This window comes from Daldinia caldariorum (genome assembly GCF_022478825.1).
Source record: "Daldinia caldariorum strain CBS 122874 unplaced genomic scaffold F4812scaffold_5, whole genome shotgun sequence".
NCBI classification, from domain to species: domain Eukaryota; kingdom Fungi; phylum Ascomycota; class Sordariomycetes; order Xylariales; family Hypoxylaceae; genus Daldinia; species Daldinia caldariorum.
In genome coordinates this window covers 826,897-846,203 of record NW_025953041.1, presented here as the reverse complement: position 1 = coordinate 846,203, position 19,307 = coordinate 826,897, and the positions used below count along the sequence as shown (strand labels likewise).

The window sequence follows — 19,307 nt, the reverse complement described above, 5'->3', positions numbered from 1 at the left end:
AACCGTATAAGAGATGTAATATCATATAGGAAAACGGGCGAAGCGGCCTGAGAAAAAGTTTACGGAATAAAGTCTAGATGTGAATAAGGCCGGCCTGGGTTCACGCCAAGACTTATGGCGAATTGTCTCAACTCCTTCGATATATTATATTATGTTATCAGAGGTAAGTAGTGGCGGAATCATGAATAGAAATTTGCTTATTCGTTCGTATGCTAAAGTTCCACCAATAGCTTTTGTTATAGCCCCCGATTACTAGGAACTTTGGCACTTTATAGAGTTTTCTCATTGTAGTTACTAGGAATTTTAAGCACTGATACTGGAAATACAAATCTACTAAAATAACATGATATTATCTTGAGCTTCTGGATTTTAACAGTAATAATCTATCCACCTTTGAGCATTCGATACTCTTAAAGCGCCATCTATTTTTTTTTTTGTCCATGTAAGGATATACTATATACCTTGAATTATTTACTTAAGTACTCTCTAATAGTAATTATATACTTCCAACAATCAATATAGTGGCAAGCCTCTCGTTATGCTATATTACTCGTTTGCCGATTTAACATGATACTGTATATGCTTCTTGCTACACCATCGAATAGTCAGACTGAAAGAACGTTACTAGAGAAGGGAGAATTCCCGCCTTCGTTTAAAGTCGTATTTTGAGCAGTTTTTAATTCTTGCTAGTATATTGCTATAGCATGTGAAGATTAATACATACTAGGAATATAGTCATACCCTTAAAATATCCTGAGTTGGTATCTGCCTTAGGAATACCTGTCATTTAATTCTGGAAAGCCGATGGTGTACTGGTTAATGCTATATTATTCTTCTCTGCTAAGGCACTTAGTTCTCTCGAGGTAGTAAAACGTACTAACAGCGTATTGGAAATGAATGAACCCGTTAGTTTGATATATATCATCCCTTTTATACAAGCTGATAAAATGTACCTTTTGAATTTCTTTTTCACCCTCTTATACTGACCGCCTGCCTTGACATTGAAAAGTCCTTTGCGACAAACCCCAAACATACCATCGCCTATACCAACTATCCCTAACCACACTTGTCCACGAGACATATATATCCCAACTCGCGTCGATCGCAGCATTCACGACCAAAGAGTCTTCGGCCTCTGCACCAGCTCCCCGTCAATCCTAACCTCAACCCCTTCCTTCTCGTGGTAGAAGCACAAACACCCCGCAATGCTCGCGCACTCCAGCGTCGGGGTCTTATAATACCACACCAAATCCTCAAACTTCCCTCCCCTTCCTTCTCCCCCGGCATCCACCTCGACATGGTAGTAGTTCGCCACGCCTTTGTACGGGCACGCGGTCGTCGTCCCGCTGTCCCTCAGCCTCACCCCGTCCCGCGCGATCACCGCCGTCGGCGGCACGTAGTACCTGCACGGCAGCCCCGTCTCGTACAGGTGGTACGCGGAGCCCGTCTGCGCGACGACCCGCCCCTGGACGCGGACCTCGAGCGCCCGCGTCGAGTGCAGCACGTCCACGCGGCGGAACGGGTCCTTGGGGTGCACGTAGATGCGCACGTCCTCCTCGAACCACGCGTCCGCGGCCCCGAACTCCACCCGCACCATGCCCGCCAGCATCTGGCTCACCGGGTTGCGCAGCGAGTATCCGAACATGAGCACGCGGTCCGTCGCTCGGTCGCCCACGCTCAGGATCGCCGTGCGGCACTGGTAAGGGCTGCCCGGGACCCAGGAATCCGGGTCGCGAAGGTGCTGCAGAATCGACAGCTCCGACACGTAGTACTGCGGGTAGTACTCGTGCTCCCAGACTAACAGCGCCATCGTCGTGTCCGCCACGTACGCGCCGTTGAACAGGATCCGCACGCGGCGGGGCGTCGCGAGCGTCTTCACGGGGCCGTCTTCCAATAGCTTGTTCCCTAGCTTGAGGAGGTCGGATTCCCCGGGTGCGTTTGCCATGTTGGATTTTTGATAGGTAATTTCTAATTCGCTTTAAGGTAGATAACTGGCAACGATTTACGGTAAGTTGACAAATATTTAGAATCGAGAGTTTTCCAGTCAAAATTTTCTTGAAGTACCTCGGCGAAGATCAGAAGGTAGTACATATACCTGGTCTACTTAACCGTCCGTTGACAACTAGGATCAACCAAGGCGGGGTAAATGTGCCTCGAGTCAAACCAGACATGTGGCTTTCAATGCTCTTACATCATGGACCTACATGATAGGTGGTGACTTTTGTGATGTATCGCTAGCTGAGGATGCAAAAAAGCTTGCGCCGTCTAACTTAGGTACCTAACTTTTTGGTTGTATGGTGCAAGCCGTTCCTATCAGTTAACAATGGCCATAGTGAAGTAGTCCTAAAAGACCTTAATCGTATAATCCAATGCGACTGCTAATCTGATATCAGCTGATCTAATATAAAGGGTATCTCTTAAATAACAATATCTTCCGGACTCAGAGGCCTTGTAAAAATATTCCTCCTATGCGTACCTTTTCTCTGCTCCTCATGAAAGGCCTAGTTCCTAAAATTCTCTCTTGTACCGTTGGTTTTCGGAACGCCCCTGAACGCATATCACTCCCAATGTAACCGCATGCCTTCCCATAATCCTGTGCCTGTTCTTATGCTAGAAATATTAAAATAAGATTTGGTGAATGAAGAGAAGTACCGAAACCCAATCATGTCCTCTAACGCCTTCGCAATGCCGTACAAAATGGTGAATGGTGTGGTGCAAATACCGCTTCGTGGTTCATCTTCACCGTGTTAACTTCTTTAATCATCAAGAAAAGGGTCGAAATCAACCTCCAACCTCTTGGCTGCGGGCTCCTCCCGGATATCCTGCTCGGTAAGCCCATGCTTGTCTAGCCAGAGCTTGCGTAGCACCTGGTAGATAAAAAGGTACTGGGCCTCAGCTTGGACCATCTGTTTCCGCTGCTCCCTGAGCGCATCGACCGTCTTGTATACAATATCCTCCCCACTCCTATTAATGTCCATTTCGAGACGATCCACGTCACCTGAATCTATTTCTCGCATTAGATGCTCAAGGGCCATGAATGTTCCACTTCTTCCCACGCCCGCTGAACAATGGATGATCCGTGGGTTATCTTCGCTCGCATTCTTCTCTTTCGACAGTCGCATGAGCTCGAAAAAACTATCAATATCCTCCAGGGCCGGAACGCCGAAGTCGGGCCACCTGCGGTAAAGAAGATGCCATACAGTCATGTCGTCCTCTCGCCCTTCGACGTCGATATTCAGTTTCCGGACCTCGATCGCACCGTCAGCATGTTCCTCAATATCGACACATTTAACCTTGGCGTGGAAACCGTCACCAAACTCGTCATCCTCTCCTATCACCCACGGTTCCTCCTCAATGGATCGAGGAAAATATGGGAAGCACTTCTCCATTCCGCCCTCGTGCGTTTCGGTCAGCATCACAATTACAGCTGGACTCTCCAGCTGCTCCACTACCATTCGCCAAACGTGATCCGTAGTCCCGGACTTGGGTCCTTGCATGGCGATATAACGATGCGGTGGCTTCGATTGGGGATCTAGGGGAGAACGAAGAGTTATGGGCGACGCGTTGATGTAATCGAGGCGACCATCAGGGACCTGTAGTTTGATGCGGTTATTGGCCCATGGCTGGATATTCGCGTACCGGTCGAGAACCTTAGTCTCGGGTGTGGTGACGCGGGCGAACTTGAAGCTTGGGGATGGGTTGTTCATTGATTCCTGCAGACGGAAGCGCTCAGCCCAGTTCAGATCGTGGAACTTAGCCTCGATATCTGCAATTAAAGTAGGTAGGACTCGTTAGCATTTCAATACTATAAAGGAACACAAGCGAAAATGTTGCGTTCTCGATGCGACATAGACATACCCTGCTGGGACTGAGTCAGGAAAGCCGGAATCTTGGGTCTGGGTGTTTCCTTGATCATCTCCTTCTCGTTCTTGTCTTCGACACCACTAGCTGGTGTTGATCTACCGAGTTCGACTGCGTTGTCTTGACTTGCTACTGCGGGTGCGGGTGAAGCAGGCATAGGTAATGAAGCTGGAGCGGGGGATCGGGCGCGCTTATGCGAATGTCGAAAATGGAACCCTCGACGAAAAGGAGACTTGGAAGGCATATCATTGCGAGAACTATGGGTATTGGGGATAGTTAAGGTTGGCAATGATCCACGACGGCCCACAGGACCAAGTTTGCTTTCCGAGGATGATTTGTCCGGAGGGGACCCAGACAGCACTCCAGAAGGCGGAGTAGTGGGTGAGGCTTTCTTAGTGCGCCGGAAACGCGAAGAAATTGACTCCATTGTGGGTAGATGACCCGTAGAAAAACGGTATAGGCTGATAGCGAGGAGAGGAGGAGAAGGGTGGAGGCGTGAGGGCCACGTAGACTCCGTAGCGGCTGGTCGCAAGAGTGAGGGGACCAATGCAAAGTAGCGTTTCCCTGAAGAGGGAGAGAAGGGCGGAGCTTGTCCACAAGCTCCAAGTAATTGGCACGAGGTAGTTGATGGGCAAATTCCAATGAGGCAAGGCAAGGCGAGGCGAGGCGAGGTGAGGCGAGGTGAGGCGAGGTGAGGCGAGGTGAGGCGATGCAAGGCTATCTACTAGGTACCTAGGCTAAGCCTGCGTTTTGAAGAAAATGGAAAAACCGTAGATGGAAGAAGATGGTTTGGTTTATATTAGAAGTTACCAGCAAGGATTAAGGCAAGATTTACCTATGATTATGGTAGAGTTATAATAACGTTAATCGATTTAAGACAATAAGTAGAAAAAAAAAACTTGTGAATTGTAGAATGGGAACTGACGTTTATTGTTTTTTTCAGTGTTGCTTTCCAGAAATTAGCTGGAAAAATATGTACCATCAACCTGGAATTGGAAAGACGGCAAGGCAAGGATGGGGGAGGCAGGGGAATTAAATAAGAATGTGGGTCGTCATTGGCAGTACAATCGGTACCCCATACATACCTGTACCCTAGGTACCTAAGTTAGTAACAATAAATAATAAGAAAAGTCCATAATGAATGAATGAATGATCTGGAAGTCACAGCCTGTTCGGCCTGTTCACATGTGCCTGACCAGCTGAAGTGGATTTTTAAGCCGAGATGCACCTAGGGTACATTTAGTACCGTTTAGTTAGGTACACTATAGGTGCAGTAGTTCGTCAACATTTAGACCTTGCAAGGAAGTTATTGATATGCCCACACATGAGGCCTATCACGTTTCAGCAAGAATACAAAAAGAGTTAACAAACCCGTCTGATAATTATATTTAGCAATATTCAGCATAGTATACTTAGCTACCAATCATTCCATCTAACTCATGAGGGTAAAAGGGATGAACGTTTTGGGAGAGTTACAGATTGCACCTTGCACAAAGTAGCTTTTTAGGTATTATCAAGCAGTTTAAGGTTTACCGGCGGTATTGAAGCGAAGCTGCAGAGCGCTTAAAATTGGTCCAAGCTTTAAGTCTAACGGCTACCAGCAATAAAGCAGTTAAGCGCCATAACTTTGTCACATGCCAAGTTGTCATATGGCCGCTTCTTGAAATTTCATACGATATAAGTCTGGTGACTTGTGAGTGTAGATTAGGTACCTACCTAAGTATAAGTACCTAGGTATCTATGAAAATAAAATTGGTCATTACTTATTACTTAATATTAGTAACCAATGGTTAATACTAGTGAGAATTTAAGCTCAAATATTTCTTTTTAAACTTTTCCTGTTAAATAGGGGCCCGCTAATGTTTGCTATGTGGTGTTGTCATCCGCCGTTAGCAAGTCGTTTGAAAACTTTAACAAATTTTGCCAATAATAGCCTAGAACACCTATGATTCAAACTACTGGTTGTACAATATCGAAAGACAGAGGACAATACGTAGCCCAAACACCTGGTACAACCAACACTTAGACACGAACTGCTGAACTAAAAGGAGATTTCTTCTTATTGGCATAATTTCTATTACACTCTAGGCATCTGACCTATGAGTGGTACACTCATACCAACTTTGAGCGTCTCTAAAAATATCTAGGTGCCTCTTGATGTACCTGGCTCAAGGTGCGCGCAAATTGTTTCCCTACTACAACAGCAGAAATATGCAAAGCAATTTTATAGAAGGCACCTAACCTACCTACTTGAACTTCCATTCTATTCGATCGTTAGGCCTTCTTTGTCTATTTGTTGATACGCACCTAGAATCAGGTAGGTAAGCAAAAACAAAAACCCTGTTGGATGAACAAATTGACTATAAAAGTGTAGACTATTTAATACGTCTTATGTTAGAAGTTACGCCTAGGTATTGAGCTGGTATGTTTTACTGTATGGCAGAGCCGTGTCCTATAGATACGCATATCGCCGTACGCTTCCGGATCTTAGGGTTACTTATTAGATATACGCAGCCCAGCGGACGAGAGCACGTTTCGCACGAACGAGTTCTCGATCGTAAGCGCGGAAGACGCAGATCCACGAGATGTACCGAAGCTACACGTTCCGTATGGTTTACATTGTTTCTCCGTTCGGGACATACTCACTTGTACCGCTCAGCCAAGAGACGGACTGGATACATCGGGCATAGACGTTGCAGGAGGTCGTAGCGCCCCCGGCCGTTACCGTGCTTTTTGTGTGGAGTCGCGGTGCCGGCCAGACGTATGTAAAAGTCTCTGGAGAAAGTTCGTACGGCCAAATAGAGGTTGGGTACCCAGTTACGCCTGGAAACTTGGCTATGATCGGGTTGGCAAATGTACATGTGGGTATGTAGATTTTACCCTTGATGGCTACGAGAAAGTCACTGCCTTTGTTAGAACCGAGGCCGCGCTTTACGACAATCCGGCATGCCTTACCCAAGATCCGGATCAATTAAATACATCCACGGCCAACCTTTTTATGGATGTATGTAATATATATATATGAAAATTGGTTAAGTATGTGTATATGCGTGGATTAGTGTAAATTATGTAAATTAAGTTATAATAAAGTGTTAAAAGCTTAAATTAAAATTATTTTTACTTATATATATTATATATTTAAATTTTATTTTATATAACGAATTTACATTTAAATTTATTAAAATATAATATTAATAAATTTTAATTTTTAAATAAATAATAATAATATAAATTAAATATTAAAATAAATGTTAAAATATTTATTAAAAAAGCTTAAAGTTTTTTTTTATATAAATTAAATATAAAAATTAAATTAATAATTAATAAATTTAAAATAAATAATTAAATTAATTATTTTAATTATTTTATTTTTAAAGTTATTTTAAGGTTTAATTATAATAAAATCGTTAATTTTTTTTAAATTTTTAAAAAAATAAAAATAAAAATTACTATTATTAAAATACTACTATTATTAAAATATTATTATTATTAAAATAACATTATTTTTAATAATACTTTAAATGTACTTGTACATTTATAAAAGCTAGGTTAACCGTTGTATGATTTATAGAAATACACTACCTAGGTGCTCAGGGGATATACCTGATAAAACATTCGCAATCCGTCTTTTTGCATCACAAGTTCCATCCCATCAAACCAGCCAATCACATATTCCAAAAGGGCGAAATAGGGAAACACTAGCATCTAGCATCTCATTACCGCACTGCTTGCACTACTACCGCACGTACAGACATATTCATATTGCATTTGCGGCTAACTGCTATCTCCAAATCCATTCACCCCATTCGCGTTTCTCGCAACAGCGCCAAACGGAGAAGAAACACGGAGCATTTTAGGTCACTATCTAGGCCGCCCGTCATCAACACACCCAACCCAGCGACCAAAAAATCCTTATACACCCCCTTCTTGCCACGACCGCACCAAATATTTCAAGTATTTTCTTTTTTCTTTTTTCTTTCTTTTTATTTACCTTAGACCAACCAATCAACCAGCCATGGAGGGATCGGCCGCGGCGGCGCACCGAAAGATCGAACTCCAGGCCCCGGAGGATCTCGCGTACCTGCTGGCCAACGTGCGGCGCGCGGCCGCGGCGCGTCTGGACGAAGCGTTCCCGCCGGTCGATGCGGCAGGGAGCGGTGCGGCCGCGGATGGCGACGAGTTGCGGACGAGGATTGAAGAGCTTGTGAACGAGGTACGCATTCGCATTTTTTTCTCTTCGAATTATCGATACATTTACCTATCTAGTTTGTTTTGTTTTATTTGTCTTTTTCCTCTTTTCGTTTTGTAGTGTGTAGGTACCTACCACCTTTTTCCACATCTGTTTATTTACTTGGTACCTATTGGATGCAGCATTCCCATTCTGGGCCTGCATGCTTGCAGATATTTATACTGCAGATTTGATTGGAGAAGGTCTTGGGTCTCGATTGGGAGGGATGAATGGTCAACTGCTATATAATTGGCATTAGTTGCATGAACCATCACATACGACCATAGGATGCAGAAAACTCGGGATCCCGTCCGCTCTCCCATAGATAAGCTGCATACCGCCGGATTAGTAGTTGGGTCGGTGACGACCAGCGAATCCCCGGTGTTGTATGTTTTTTTTTCTTTTTCATTCTTTTTTTAGACTTTTTATTATTGTTGGATTTATGTCTTACATGTTTTCGTTACATCAATGACGCTTTGTCAATTTATATTCCCCTCTTCTCCGTTTCTATACCCGCCGTTTCAAATCTACCTACGTTTATTTTATACGGGAGAACACATTTCATTATCGCCACAGTTTAGGTAAATGCAATTAACTAGGTAATTAATACTAACTTACAAAAACAGTACATCGTCAAAACTTTCACCCTAGCAGGCCCCAACCTCTCCATCAATGGCATGCCCGTGGACACGGCGCACTACCTCTCCGGCAGCCCCTCGGATCCGCAGCAGCCGGAAGAAGTCTTCGAGCCCTTCGACGCGCGCAAGCGCGCCCGGCTCGAGGAGCTGACGCGCGAGGAGGAGGACCTGCTGCGGGACATCGCCGCGTTGAAGAAGTCCGTCCCGCACGCCGCAGCCGCCTCCTGGGCCGAAGCCTCGCGCCGCGCCGTCGCCGACGACGAGCAGGCTCTGGCTGCGGTTAACGAGCGCGCCGTCGCTGCTGCTGCGAGCGGCGAGCCTTTGTTGTTAGGTGCTGGCGATTTAGCCAAGGGCTTGCCTCGACAGGACGATATCGAGAGCGGCTACGAGGACGCGGTTAAGGGCCTGGGTAGGTTGAAGCGCGAGATGCCGTCGGTGGTGGCGAGGATGGAAAGGGCGCGGGGTGCTGGGGAGTATGTTGTTACGGAGCGGTGAATTGTGTACATATGATCTATCTTCCTTCCTCTCCTCTCCTTTTGCCACCCCCTGCCCTTCCCTTCCCCTCGTCACCCCGTCCCCCTTTTATCTTGATTCGTTAGGTACGGAAATAAAAGCGGTGGGGTGGGTTTCCGATTTGCGCTGTGGTCCCCGTACCAGATTTTTCGTGTATTAGTATTAGGTGTGCGAGGCGAGACGGAATGTCTGTGCCGAGATATGCGGTAACAATTACTAGAGGATTCCAGTCTTTTACATACTTGGACCTACCTAGATAGACTAAGGGATCAATTACGTTGGTGTTCACGCGGAATTTGTCACTCTCCATGGAATATCACACAGTGCAATGTCGAAAAGTCCATACTTTTATGAGATGGTTCTGAATGTGCAACTACAAATTCAACAGCTACTACCAACTACCTCTCTTTCTATGTAGTTATCATATCTAGTTTACGGGAATGACTAGATTAGCAAGAGCTGGAACTGTGTAGATACAAATATATCATATCAATGTCTGAAATGCCTTCCAACAGTTTTCGAAGATAGCCACGTAGTTTATTTACCCTCACACAAGGGCCTGCTTGTCTCGCCCGTAAGTGGAAATAATTTGGCGATTATGAGATTTTTTATGTTTTCCCGGGACATAACTTAAGTCGTCCGAGATCAAGAAGATTTCAATAGCTCTCTCTCTCTTCCTCATGTGCTTGAATGATCCTATCTAATCACACCTTACCGACTCCCCGCTTCCTCTGAAACTTTATGCTCACCCTTTCTTCGTATACAAATGTAACATCTCCGTATGTTTGTTTTCCTCTCTACGCAGCAGCCGGCGCAGGTGTCGTAGCTCCGGCTACCTCTGTGGCGGTAGCGTCACCCGGAGCAGCACCCGCACCGTGGCCGATTTCCGTCGGCCTGTTCTCTATCGCCCCGTCGCTCTTCTCCCACCAGGCGGGCTTCGCGAACTGGCCATCGTTCCACGGACCCGCGTTGCTGAGATGGCAGCCGCCCTCGCACTGGCAGGTGCCGCCAAACTCCTTGGGCAGGTTCTCGGTGGGGATCTGGGCCAGAAGTTCCTTCTGGTAGTTGCCACCGAGGACGTGGATCTTCTCGACTGTGACGGGGTCGAGCAGGGGACGGATCATACGCCAGACGCCGGTGAACAGCCAGTTGGTGTTGATGAGGTACATGCGGCCGAGACGCTCTGGGTAGTAGTTTTGGCTCATGCCGGACGCCTCTTGGATGTAGCCGAAGACCTGGCGCGCGTTGCCGAAACCGACGCCGTTGAAGTCCATGATGGTGCAGGACGTCTCGAGCAGTTGGCCGGCCTTGCGCGAGCAAGCAGGTAATCGCGGGTCCGCCATCTTCTCGTACTCAACGGCCAAGTTGACCAACATGTGCTCGTACTCGATCCCTTCGTTCTTCATGGCAGTGAGATCGATCTTGCCGAGTTGCTCGATGTACACCGGTCGGCCGTCCTACAGAAAGATACGTATATCAGTAAAGATGCTCACCAAAGCTAATCGTGACGAATATAGTACAGAAATGCGGTTCTTCTTACCTTGTCTGTCTTGTGGTAATACTGAGGGTAGTACTTGGACACCTTCTGCTTGAAGGACCCGTCTTTGTCCCACTGGCCTATCTCTTCGTCAAGAGAGATAGTCCGACCGTCGATTTTAAGGGGCTGTCCGGCGTACAGGAGCGTCTTTCGCCAGTTTTCGGTATCGACGAACCTTGTCACCAGGGTCAGTCCATTATTCTCAACTATGCTTCTCTATTCCGGAATATCATTCGTGGCCTAAGCTGGGGAGGGGGAGCTGCTCACATCTTCTTGGCCAGATTAACGTCGAACTTTCGAGCTCGCAGGAAACGCAGCTATATTCCAAACTGAGCGTTAGCAGATTGGACACATGCAAGTCCATATACTCGGTTTGACCCGTATATGTGAATTGCTACCTTCTAGGTAGTACTTGGTAGGACACGTACCAATGTCAGAGTATCCAGCCTCTTAGTATAACCTTCAGACTCAAGTAGCATGCGTAGCTGATGAACCTGAGCTTGCTGGCCCTCGCTCAAGTGGCCAGGATGGCCAGGCTTCGCTACAGGGGCGGTGGTAGGATAGTCATATTGGTCGTACTTAGGATCGAGCTCCATGATATATGTGGCTGTTGCGTCGATTTCCTTAGGAAATCGAGCTGTTTCAGGTGAGAGGTTGCTTAATCGGGTATTATAGAAGACTATCTATCTTGGTAATGTGAATTAAAAGTTAAAAGTTTGAAGGTGGAAGGAATGTGTGTGTTAGTAGAAGGAGACAGACAAGTTTGTTGTTAAGAATGTTTTTAGGGGACTGAGGGTCGTTGATAGGGAGTTTATGTATGTGGATAAGCTGGCTTGTTGGCCTTATCCGCAAGTAGTAATGAAAAAAAAGGTCGGGGGGGGGGGGGTTAGTTACGCAGTTAGACCGTAACTCGATAAAGTGGTAAGCTAAGTAACCTAGGTAGGTAATTTTCTAGGTCATTGGAAGAAAAAAAGGGAAGTGGCGGCGCTACTCGCTACCTACCTAAGGTACCTGAGATTGCGAGCATACGGCATGCCCAAGTGGGACGTCGTCATTGGTGCGCAGCGGTGAGATCTGGGGACCCAAACTTTAATCACGCTTCCCCTAGTTGCCTATTAGGTAACTTACATAATATTTTAAGGGATTTAGGGGATTTTTAGGGGTCTTGCTGTCTGGTAGTAAGGTTCTTCTCTCCCCCTTTTAACACTTTGGTCCTTCAGGGCCTTTAATCGGGTTTCGAGCCGCTATCCGTAAAATATTATTATCTACAATACTAACAATACTAGCAATACGATACGCGTAACCAGCCTAACCAGTCCTAACCTAACCTAACCTAATCTCAATTCAATTCGGTATGCTTTTACGATGCATCGTAATAATTGCACTTCACACAACAGACCAGCAGTTTAGGTACCTCCTAGATAGGTACCTGGTATGTACCTAAGTCTAGCCCCAAAGTCAGACATGGAATCACAAGATTAGGGGGGGAGGAACCTTAGACCATTATATCCATTATGTATTAAATGAGAATAATGCCAATAATGAATCTTTATCCTTCTAATTTGCCTAACACTCATTTACAGGTTGAGATTTCTCGTATTGCGTCATCACAGCGCCGGCACATGTAGACAATAAGATTAAACCCACATGTATTTCCCATTAATCTCTCGCTTCGGATATGGTGAACAGATAGGAGGCCTCGTCAACGAAGAGGATACCAACCACGTTCCATCCGGTTAGCTGGACTTAATGGCCTACTATATCACATCATTTCATCCGTTTGGCTGGTCGCTACCAGCTTCGGTGCTCTTCCCTTTTTGTTCCTCTTCTGCCTTTTCTTTTCGCTTCTGAACAACATCCCAGTTATATACCCGCGCTACTGCTACCTCCATGGTCTAGATGGGTTGTTAGCGTAAGCTGTCTTCTTGCTGAAAAGCCTCTAAAGCATCAAGGCCGGGCATGACCACATACTGTAATCTGTTCCCTAAGGAAATCCAGGTCTTCCTCGCAGTTGGCGTAGCTCTGCTTCGCTGCCGCCAGTTTAGACGTTAGAAGGGTTTCGGCCTCGTCGATAGGATATGACAGCATAACGTTTGCCTATACGATGGCCGCATTAGCAATCAGGACGTTCAAAGGCGTGTTGCGTACGGCGGGGGTATGAGCCTTAACGTACACCAAGCCATAGGTACACCTCTTCTGTAGGGGGTATAGATGCTTTCGCGTATAGAGTGTCGTTAAGCTCGAAGGTCGTCTCAATCGGGTCCGATTCCTCCTACAAAGAAAGAAAGCATTACATCAGCTAAAGCTCTCCTGGGCAAGTTGCCGTTGGACTATCCTTACCGTCCTCGACTTGAGGAACTTGACTGTTTCCAGAGTTTTTTGTATATCCGGCATCTTGTCTTTCAACCCAGCCACTCTCCTTTGCAAGTTCAGTTCCATAAATTGATATTTACTGTAACCAGACTCGGCGTCAGTAAGGGCCTAACACGGAAATGAAAGTAGTCCTAAGAGACCTATACGACGAATAGCCGGGGTACATAGTCCAAGCTTCTGGGCTACGACGGAGGTAGTGCCTCAAAAAGTGATCGGGTTATTGTATTATGTCTGGACATACGAGATCATTTCCTGAAAACTGCGCAGAGTAGATTGGACATCGTCTCTCGAGGTAACGTAGTCCTCAACTTTATCGACGAACGGCGCCTGGGGGATTCCTCTCGGGTTCGTAGGCGCGTCATCCTTTCTACATCACCAAAAATCAATCTCGTTAGTAACAACAATAGATCGAGCTAGTGGGTGTTATTTTTTGTGCATCGTACTGGGCAGCTGGTTCTTTGCCTTTGGTTGACATATTGGGTCTATCGTGCGGCGTCTTTCAACGCATTATGAGTATAAAACAGACTAAGTTGAATCGCCGAACAATACCGACGGTCTATTGTTGTGCCTGGGTCAACGGTTCGGTGGTTCAGCGGTTCGGCGGTAGGTTAGTAGCGGGCACCTATTGGCAAGCTCCGAGTTCTAGCAAGAAAAAAGAAAAGGGGAGCATGGGCCATCGAAAGCGGGGGGTAAAAAAGCCTAGAAGCTCACCTAGCTGGCCGAGGTGAAGGAGGGGTAAAGCTCTCGGTGTGTAATAATACAATACTATCATTCATATAAAGGAATATTGCAGCTATCCTGTTTATAGAGGTACCTAGAAACAACGCCGGACACGGTGCCTCGTGGTTACAGGTAATCGATAGTTACAGGTTTTCCAAGTTTCACACTTAGAAATTTGGATGCTAACTAACATGTTACGAAGGCGTGTTACTATGATTTATAATAATTAAGAAGAAATCATCACCCCCTCAATGTTTCAGAACAAATTCTCCGTTAACTTATGCTATTGACATAATAACCTAGGTTACTTGTAAATGATATTCTTAATAGCTACCTCCTAATCTCATATAGTTGAACATACGTTGAAAATAACTAGATGATACCGAAATTAGGGAATATCCAACGACTACAAAGCGTAAGATTTACTGTGCAAACGCTCCGTTTACCTGCGCCAACCCGAAGAAATTGCAAACGACGGGAAAGACGCGACAAGGTTACAACGCAGCATTCCAACCTTTTTATAAGGTATTTCAAATCCTTCCTTTGTTAACCAGACGAGAAACCGAATACACAAATACACAAATATATAAAAACTCATTGAAGTCGTCACCATGGGCCAAGGACCGTCAAGTCAAGTTGTCCAACTCGAGACTAGGGTTGAAGATCCAGTGAACGGAGAACCCCCGCGCGGCCTTGCTCTCATAGCACACGGCCGACTTGGTGGGACTTTCGATCAGCCTCCGGTTCGCCTCCTTGCCGAGTATCTAAGGGACAAAAGAGGGCTCAGAGTTGTCACGTGGAACGCCCGCGGAATAGGTCGGAGCGAAGGGGGGAATGAATGGACTGATTTTGGAATCTGGATAGGAGACGCCGGGATCAACGACTACCATGTATACACTTCCCCTAAGTCCATCTTTTCCTCAAGCTTTCGCAGCTCAACTCAATTATGACCGGAAATGTGCCTAAGCTGACCAGGGCGTTGTGAAATATAAAGCGGATGCTTCGGGAGTCTATGGCCCAATATGTGAAAGACTTCCCCGACACGAAGGGGGCTCAGTTATTTCTATGTGTATAAACTTACCACCAGCCCAACTTCTCATCTCGCGTTTGACGAAGCTCACATGAATTCAGGGTTACTCCGCCGGCGCCGTCTTCGCCGGATGCACTCGTCCCCCGCTGTCATTCCCCCAGTTCGCCCCTGCTTATTACATTCTCATATCGTATCCGATAGAGATGAACCCTCTCATGGCCTTGCACAAATCGGGCTCCTACTTCCGCTCGGTGGAGGCGCTAGTGCAGGGTCACGGGTGGGAAAATCTACCCGCCGAGTTCGAGGGCCGCGAACCGGATGTGTCCGGGGTGTTTACCGTCACAGGCCAGTTCGAGGGCGTCTTTTATGGCCTGTGGGCGCATATTCTAGGGACTAAGAATGCTCGGCATGTCTTGAGACAAGTTCTTGTTGACGGAGCCGGACATGCGTGGGATGACAAAGCGCCGCGTATCGTCGAAGAAGTTGACAAGTGGTTGTCTAGTATATAAAGGGAAATTGTGGAGTTGGTGTGCAGCTTTTGGTTTATGGTTTATGGTTTACGTGACTTATTACTGTGGGAAGCTAAAGTGAGTTGGTTGCTTGATTAAGGGTATCCCAAGTTATACGTAACGTGTCTGAAATATTTTAATTCGCACTAATAATATCATGGAAGACTTGAACGAATTACAAATGGTCTGAATATGCCCTCAAGGCTTGTGTGACGTATATTAAGATCGTCAAGTACCTAAGCTATGAAGTTAAATAAGCGCAAACGTTACCTACCTGCCTAGGTAGGTAAGAATTACAAAGAATTGTGCTTAGTCGACTTCGGCTTGAATTTATTTCTTTGATTTCCCTAGAGGGGATACATCGATACATCTTTACAGGTACCTACTACAGGTACTTTAGATACACCCAGGTACTTAAGGTACATTCCTAAAACAATTTAGGTACCTAACCCGGCGTACCTATGTGAATCAGATCTTAGGTAACCCGAAGGATTGGTACTCGTCTTGCCCTTACAGCGGCCTTAGTCTGCAATTCAATGTAACACACATTGTCTTCGGTGTCTGGTCGTATTCTAGAATGACCCATCACGACAGGCCTTGGCTCTGGACTAGATATAGCGGGCGGAGTTAAACACGGTACCGATCTGGTCTTGGTAATACTTACCTGTATCTAGGTAATCTCGATTTGTCAGCTCATTGAGACTTTTCATCATACCTATAACCTACGACCTATAGTAAGAATAATAATATAGCTTGAAACCTCGGCCTCTGTATTTTTGTTGCGTCTTGTAGTGTTTATTATTTCAGAGATAACGATACTAGTTTATACGACCTAATTATAAAGCCGTATTTTATTCCAGTTTCAGCGCATTTCTAGAAGCTATATATCGTATAAGGCCATAGTAGTACAATATGACCAACTTCAGCATCAAGATAGTATCAGACACCGTCTGTCCATGGGTAAGTCGCTCCTGCAACAACTCGATGGAAACATACTACATGCTAAAGTGATTTGATATCTAGTGCTATGTCGGCAAGAAGCGTCTAGATCGGGCCATCGACCTCTACCGGAAGACGTATCCCGACGGCAAGGATGACACCTTCACAATCTCGTGGTTCCCATTCTATTTGGACCCGACGTCGCCGAAGAAGGGCGTTCCGCTCGTCGAGCGCATGGTCCAGCGTTTCGGCGCCGACAGGTTGGAAGCCATGCAAAAGCGCCTGGAGCTGATAGGACGCGAAGAGGGTATCAACTTCACCTTCAAGGGCAAAATTGGAAATACGCGCGACTCGCATCGTCTGATCCAGCTCGGCAAGACGAAGGGCAATGACGTCGAGAGCCGTGTTGTGCTGGAGCTGTTCAAAACGTACTTCGAGGGCGAGGGCGACATCACCTCGCACGATACGTTGATCGATGCCGCCGAGAAGGCCGGATTGGACAAGACCGAGGCGAAGGACTGGCTTAGCAGCGATAAGGGCGGAAAGGAGGTCGACGAGGAGGTCCAACAGGCATATGCCAAGGACATACATGGCGTACCGCACTTTACCATTCAGGACAAGTATGTAATTGGCGGAGCAGAGGATCCCCAGACCTTCCTGGAAGCGTTCGCGAGGGCAAAGAAGGGCAATTGAGAGGGTGCAGGGCCCGTTGGTCGTGATTATCGTAGGGTTTGGTAGATGGCGTTTAACCGCGTTGGTTAGGTAGAAAGGGGTATCATAGTTCACATGGTTTATGCACTACATGTTCAGTAATCCACCGAGATCCTGCTCTATCGCCTTCAATCTTCCCTGTAGCTCTCTCTTTCTTCTTTCTAGTTCCCGAATTTGCTCCTCTTCTCTTATGAGATCCTCCTCGGTCAATATCTCTTCTTTCTCCACAGCAGTGGCTTCCTCGCCATCTTCCTCTTCTTCTTCATTCATCCAATGGTCTTTATTCATCCTCCCCAGCGCCTCGGCCTGTTCAGCTACTTTCGCTTCATAGTATGCCAATGTATCACGACTATGCGTATACTTTACTCGTTGCGCCGCGATTCGCTCTAGCGCACCGGGTAGAGGGTAGACGCCGCATAGCTTCTCCGCGCCTTTGAGTAAGATCTCGACATTAACATCGTCTTTCCCACGTCGTTCGCTCCGGCGGATCTGATCGTGTAGGTCGCCGCCTAGCACAGCTGCCACAGCCGTATGGCGTCGCGGGGCACCTGCGTTTCGACCCGAGTTGCTGCCAGATGTCGTAACTTCGCCGGACGCGACATTGAAAACAGTTTGGCGGCGTCCGGACTGTTTCGGAGGATCTAGATTCTGGGACGTAGAGAGTGGAGGAGGAGGAGGGACAGAGAATAGGGCTCGTTCGTGGGCTTCGGTATCGCGAATTAAAGAAGTGATGTCATCGTTGGCAAGAAGGGCATTGGTGAATATTTTGGGTGGTGGGAAGCTATTTGAAAAGTTGATTAGCTCCGGATGTGCAATTGAGATACGACTCGGAGGATTTAAGGGTGTGGATACGTACGGAAGACTATCAATTCCTTGACATGATATCGCAATTTGCTCGAAATGCGCCGAGAGGAGCGACATGATGAAACGCGTTTGCACTCAAGTAAAAAAAACCAAACAGTTACTGTAACTGAAGTGAATTTAATTAAAAGGAGAGTTTAAAAGATGTGCTCCTTGAATGGAAGTGACAGATTATCTGAGCGTCTGGGCGTCTGGAATATCTGGAGCTGTGTTGAAATAAAATGAAATTCATCCATTCAACATCAGACGCGACTTAATAAATGTTACCTAGTACTTCGTAGGTACCTTCTTGTGTCGCAATACCGCCTGTGTTGACCCCTCCTGCTAAAACTGGCCTTACCAACGCCACAACTCCCCCACCATGTGGCTTTAAGCACCCGCGTATTGTTGATATAAGCTTGTTGTTAATCTCCAATTCCAGTATTCTTATATTTTTTTTTTCTATTCAGAAGTCTTGAACGATTTTATGTTCCAGGGTAATCTTAAAACAGGACAAGATATATCTGCCGCTAACAACAATTCTTCATTGTCAATTGCTCCGTCTCGGATGAATTGGAGAGTTTAAGAATCAACTTTACCCCTACATATAGTTTCCCGTCCCATCGGGTTTAATCTACATTCTGCCCAAGTAGGCAAGTCTATGAGCTGCAACCTTTTCTAGGGGCAAAAGACGATGGTTATAATCACTTATGGGATGAGTTCGCTCTATTATTCCTCCAAATCATCTGGGTCACCGCAGCGTCGGATCGCCACCTGACAACAGCATCACGCATTGTGAACGGGGAGATAACAAGAAAGCTACGACGTATTGGCACTATATTACTTGCAGGCCCTGCAGGCTCGGGGTATCCCTGACCTCATCAACAGCCAAGCAGTGAATTTTTCACATCCCCCACCACTGCTGCGTCTCTTCTCTTCTTTCCTACCTGCAGGAGACAAGACTTAAGATCATTGGGCACAACTAAGTAGGATGGGTAGCATGAGTGCTGCTACCTGAACCCTGGTCTATTTTTGAATTTCCTCGTACAACCTCTGTAGCCCCAGGGGGCCTCGGTCGGGAGCCCTTGTTAGACGTATTGGCGAACAGCCTACATACCTATCTACTATGTTAGGTATTGGTATTTGCATACGATAGGTTATGTGTCTACCTACCTATAACGTTATACATTATACAACATCATACGTGCAATACAATATGTTTGTTTTAAGCACCTAAACAAATTCAGATCGTTAACCAGTGTTAATCAGTTTTTGAGACTGAATGTTTTTTTCGGTCAGCGTCCAGGGTCTAACAGGACCGGCTGAACAGTTCAAATAACTTTGACCTACCCTACCTTTCAAGTAATATTCTTCTGACTTATGACATAACATCCTGTCACAACCTCGG

At 46.2% G+C, this 19,307-nt stretch overlaps 8 protein-coding genes across 8 annotated transcripts; 3 read left to right on the top strand and 5 right to left on the bottom strand.

The window, feature by feature from the left end:
- Positions 1-642: 642 nt before the first annotated feature.
- F4812DRAFT_325630 (DUF427-domain-containing protein) lies at positions 643-2,433 on the bottom strand. Its single transcript, XM_047931513.1, has one exon. The coding sequence runs from the start codon at positions 1,943-1,945 to the stop codon at positions 1,112-1,114; it is 834 nt and encodes a 277-aa protein (XP_047791647.1). The 5' UTR covers positions 1,946-2,433; the 3' UTR covers positions 643-1,111.
- A 323-nt stretch (positions 2,434-2,756) lies between these two features.
- Positions 2,757-4,288, bottom strand: F4812DRAFT_450553 (phosphatases II; the record flags this gene model as incomplete). Its single annotated transcript, XM_047936103.1, has 2 exons — positions 2,757-3,766; positions 3,859-4,288. 2 exons carry the CDS (start codon positions 4,286-4,288, stop codon positions 2,757-2,759), a joined length of 1,440 nt encoding a protein of 479 aa, XP_047791646.1.
- A 3,174-nt stretch (positions 4,289-7,462) lies between these two features.
- On the top strand, positions 7,463-9,563 carry F4812DRAFT_422724 (uncharacterized protein). The gene is made up of 2 exons (XM_047933690.1): positions 7,463-8,074; positions 8,716-9,563. The coding sequence occupies exons 1-2, from the start codon at positions 7,877-7,879 to the stop codon at positions 9,220-9,222; spliced, it is 705 nt and encodes a 234-aa protein (XP_047791645.1). The 5' UTR covers positions 7,463-7,876; the 3' UTR covers positions 9,223-9,563.
- F4812DRAFT_422723 (CRAL-TRIO domain-containing protein) lies at positions 9,564-11,651 on the bottom strand. Its single transcript, XM_047933689.1, has 4 exons — positions 11,206-11,651; positions 11,045-11,094; positions 10,781-10,952; positions 9,564-10,697 (listed from the first exon to the last, which is right to left on the bottom strand). Exons 1-4 carry the CDS (start codon positions 11,371-11,373, stop codon positions 10,038-10,040), a joined length of 1,050 nt encoding a protein of 349 aa, XP_047791644.1. The 5' UTR covers positions 11,374-11,651; the 3' UTR covers positions 9,564-10,037.
- Positions 11,652-12,272: 621 nt separating this feature from the next.
- On the bottom strand, positions 12,273-13,800 carry F4812DRAFT_422718 (Prefoldin, subunit 3). Its single transcript, XM_047933688.1, has 6 exons — positions 13,594-13,800; positions 13,392-13,517; positions 13,118-13,229; positions 12,951-13,049; positions 12,749-12,874; positions 12,273-12,672 (listed from the first exon to the last, which is right to left on the bottom strand). The coding sequence occupies exons 1-6, from the start codon at positions 13,623-13,625 to the stop codon at positions 12,550-12,552; spliced, it is 618 nt and encodes a 205-aa protein (XP_047791643.1). The 5' UTR covers positions 13,626-13,800; the 3' UTR covers positions 12,273-12,549.
- A 228-nt stretch (positions 13,801-14,028) lies between these two features.
- Positions 14,029-15,639, top strand: F4812DRAFT_422710 (uncharacterized protein). Its single transcript, XM_047933687.1, has 3 exons — positions 14,029-14,760; positions 14,865-14,939; positions 15,002-15,639. The coding sequence occupies exons 1-3, from the start codon at positions 14,482-14,484 to the stop codon at positions 15,407-15,409; spliced, it is 762 nt and encodes a 253-aa protein (XP_047791642.1). The 5' UTR covers positions 14,029-14,481; the 3' UTR covers positions 15,410-15,639.
- Positions 15,640-16,222: 583 nt separating this feature from the next.
- F4812DRAFT_325433 (DSBA oxidoreductase) lies at positions 16,223-17,094 on the top strand. The gene is made up of 2 exons (XM_047931511.1): positions 16,223-16,369; positions 16,433-17,094. Exons 1-2 carry the CDS (start codon positions 16,322-16,324, stop codon positions 17,039-17,041), a joined length of 657 nt encoding a protein of 218 aa, XP_047791641.1. The 5' UTR covers positions 16,223-16,321; the 3' UTR covers positions 17,042-17,094.
- On the bottom strand, positions 17,043-18,135 carry F4812DRAFT_325446 (DASH complex, subunit Spc34). Its single transcript, XM_047931512.1, has 2 exons — positions 17,916-18,135; positions 17,043-17,840 (listed from the first exon to the last, which is right to left on the bottom strand). Exons 1-2 carry the CDS (start codon positions 17,978-17,980, stop codon positions 17,147-17,149), a joined length of 759 nt encoding a protein of 252 aa, XP_047791640.1. The 5' UTR covers positions 17,981-18,135; the 3' UTR covers positions 17,043-17,146.
- Between the last annotated feature and the right edge of the window lie 1,172 nt (positions 18,136-19,307).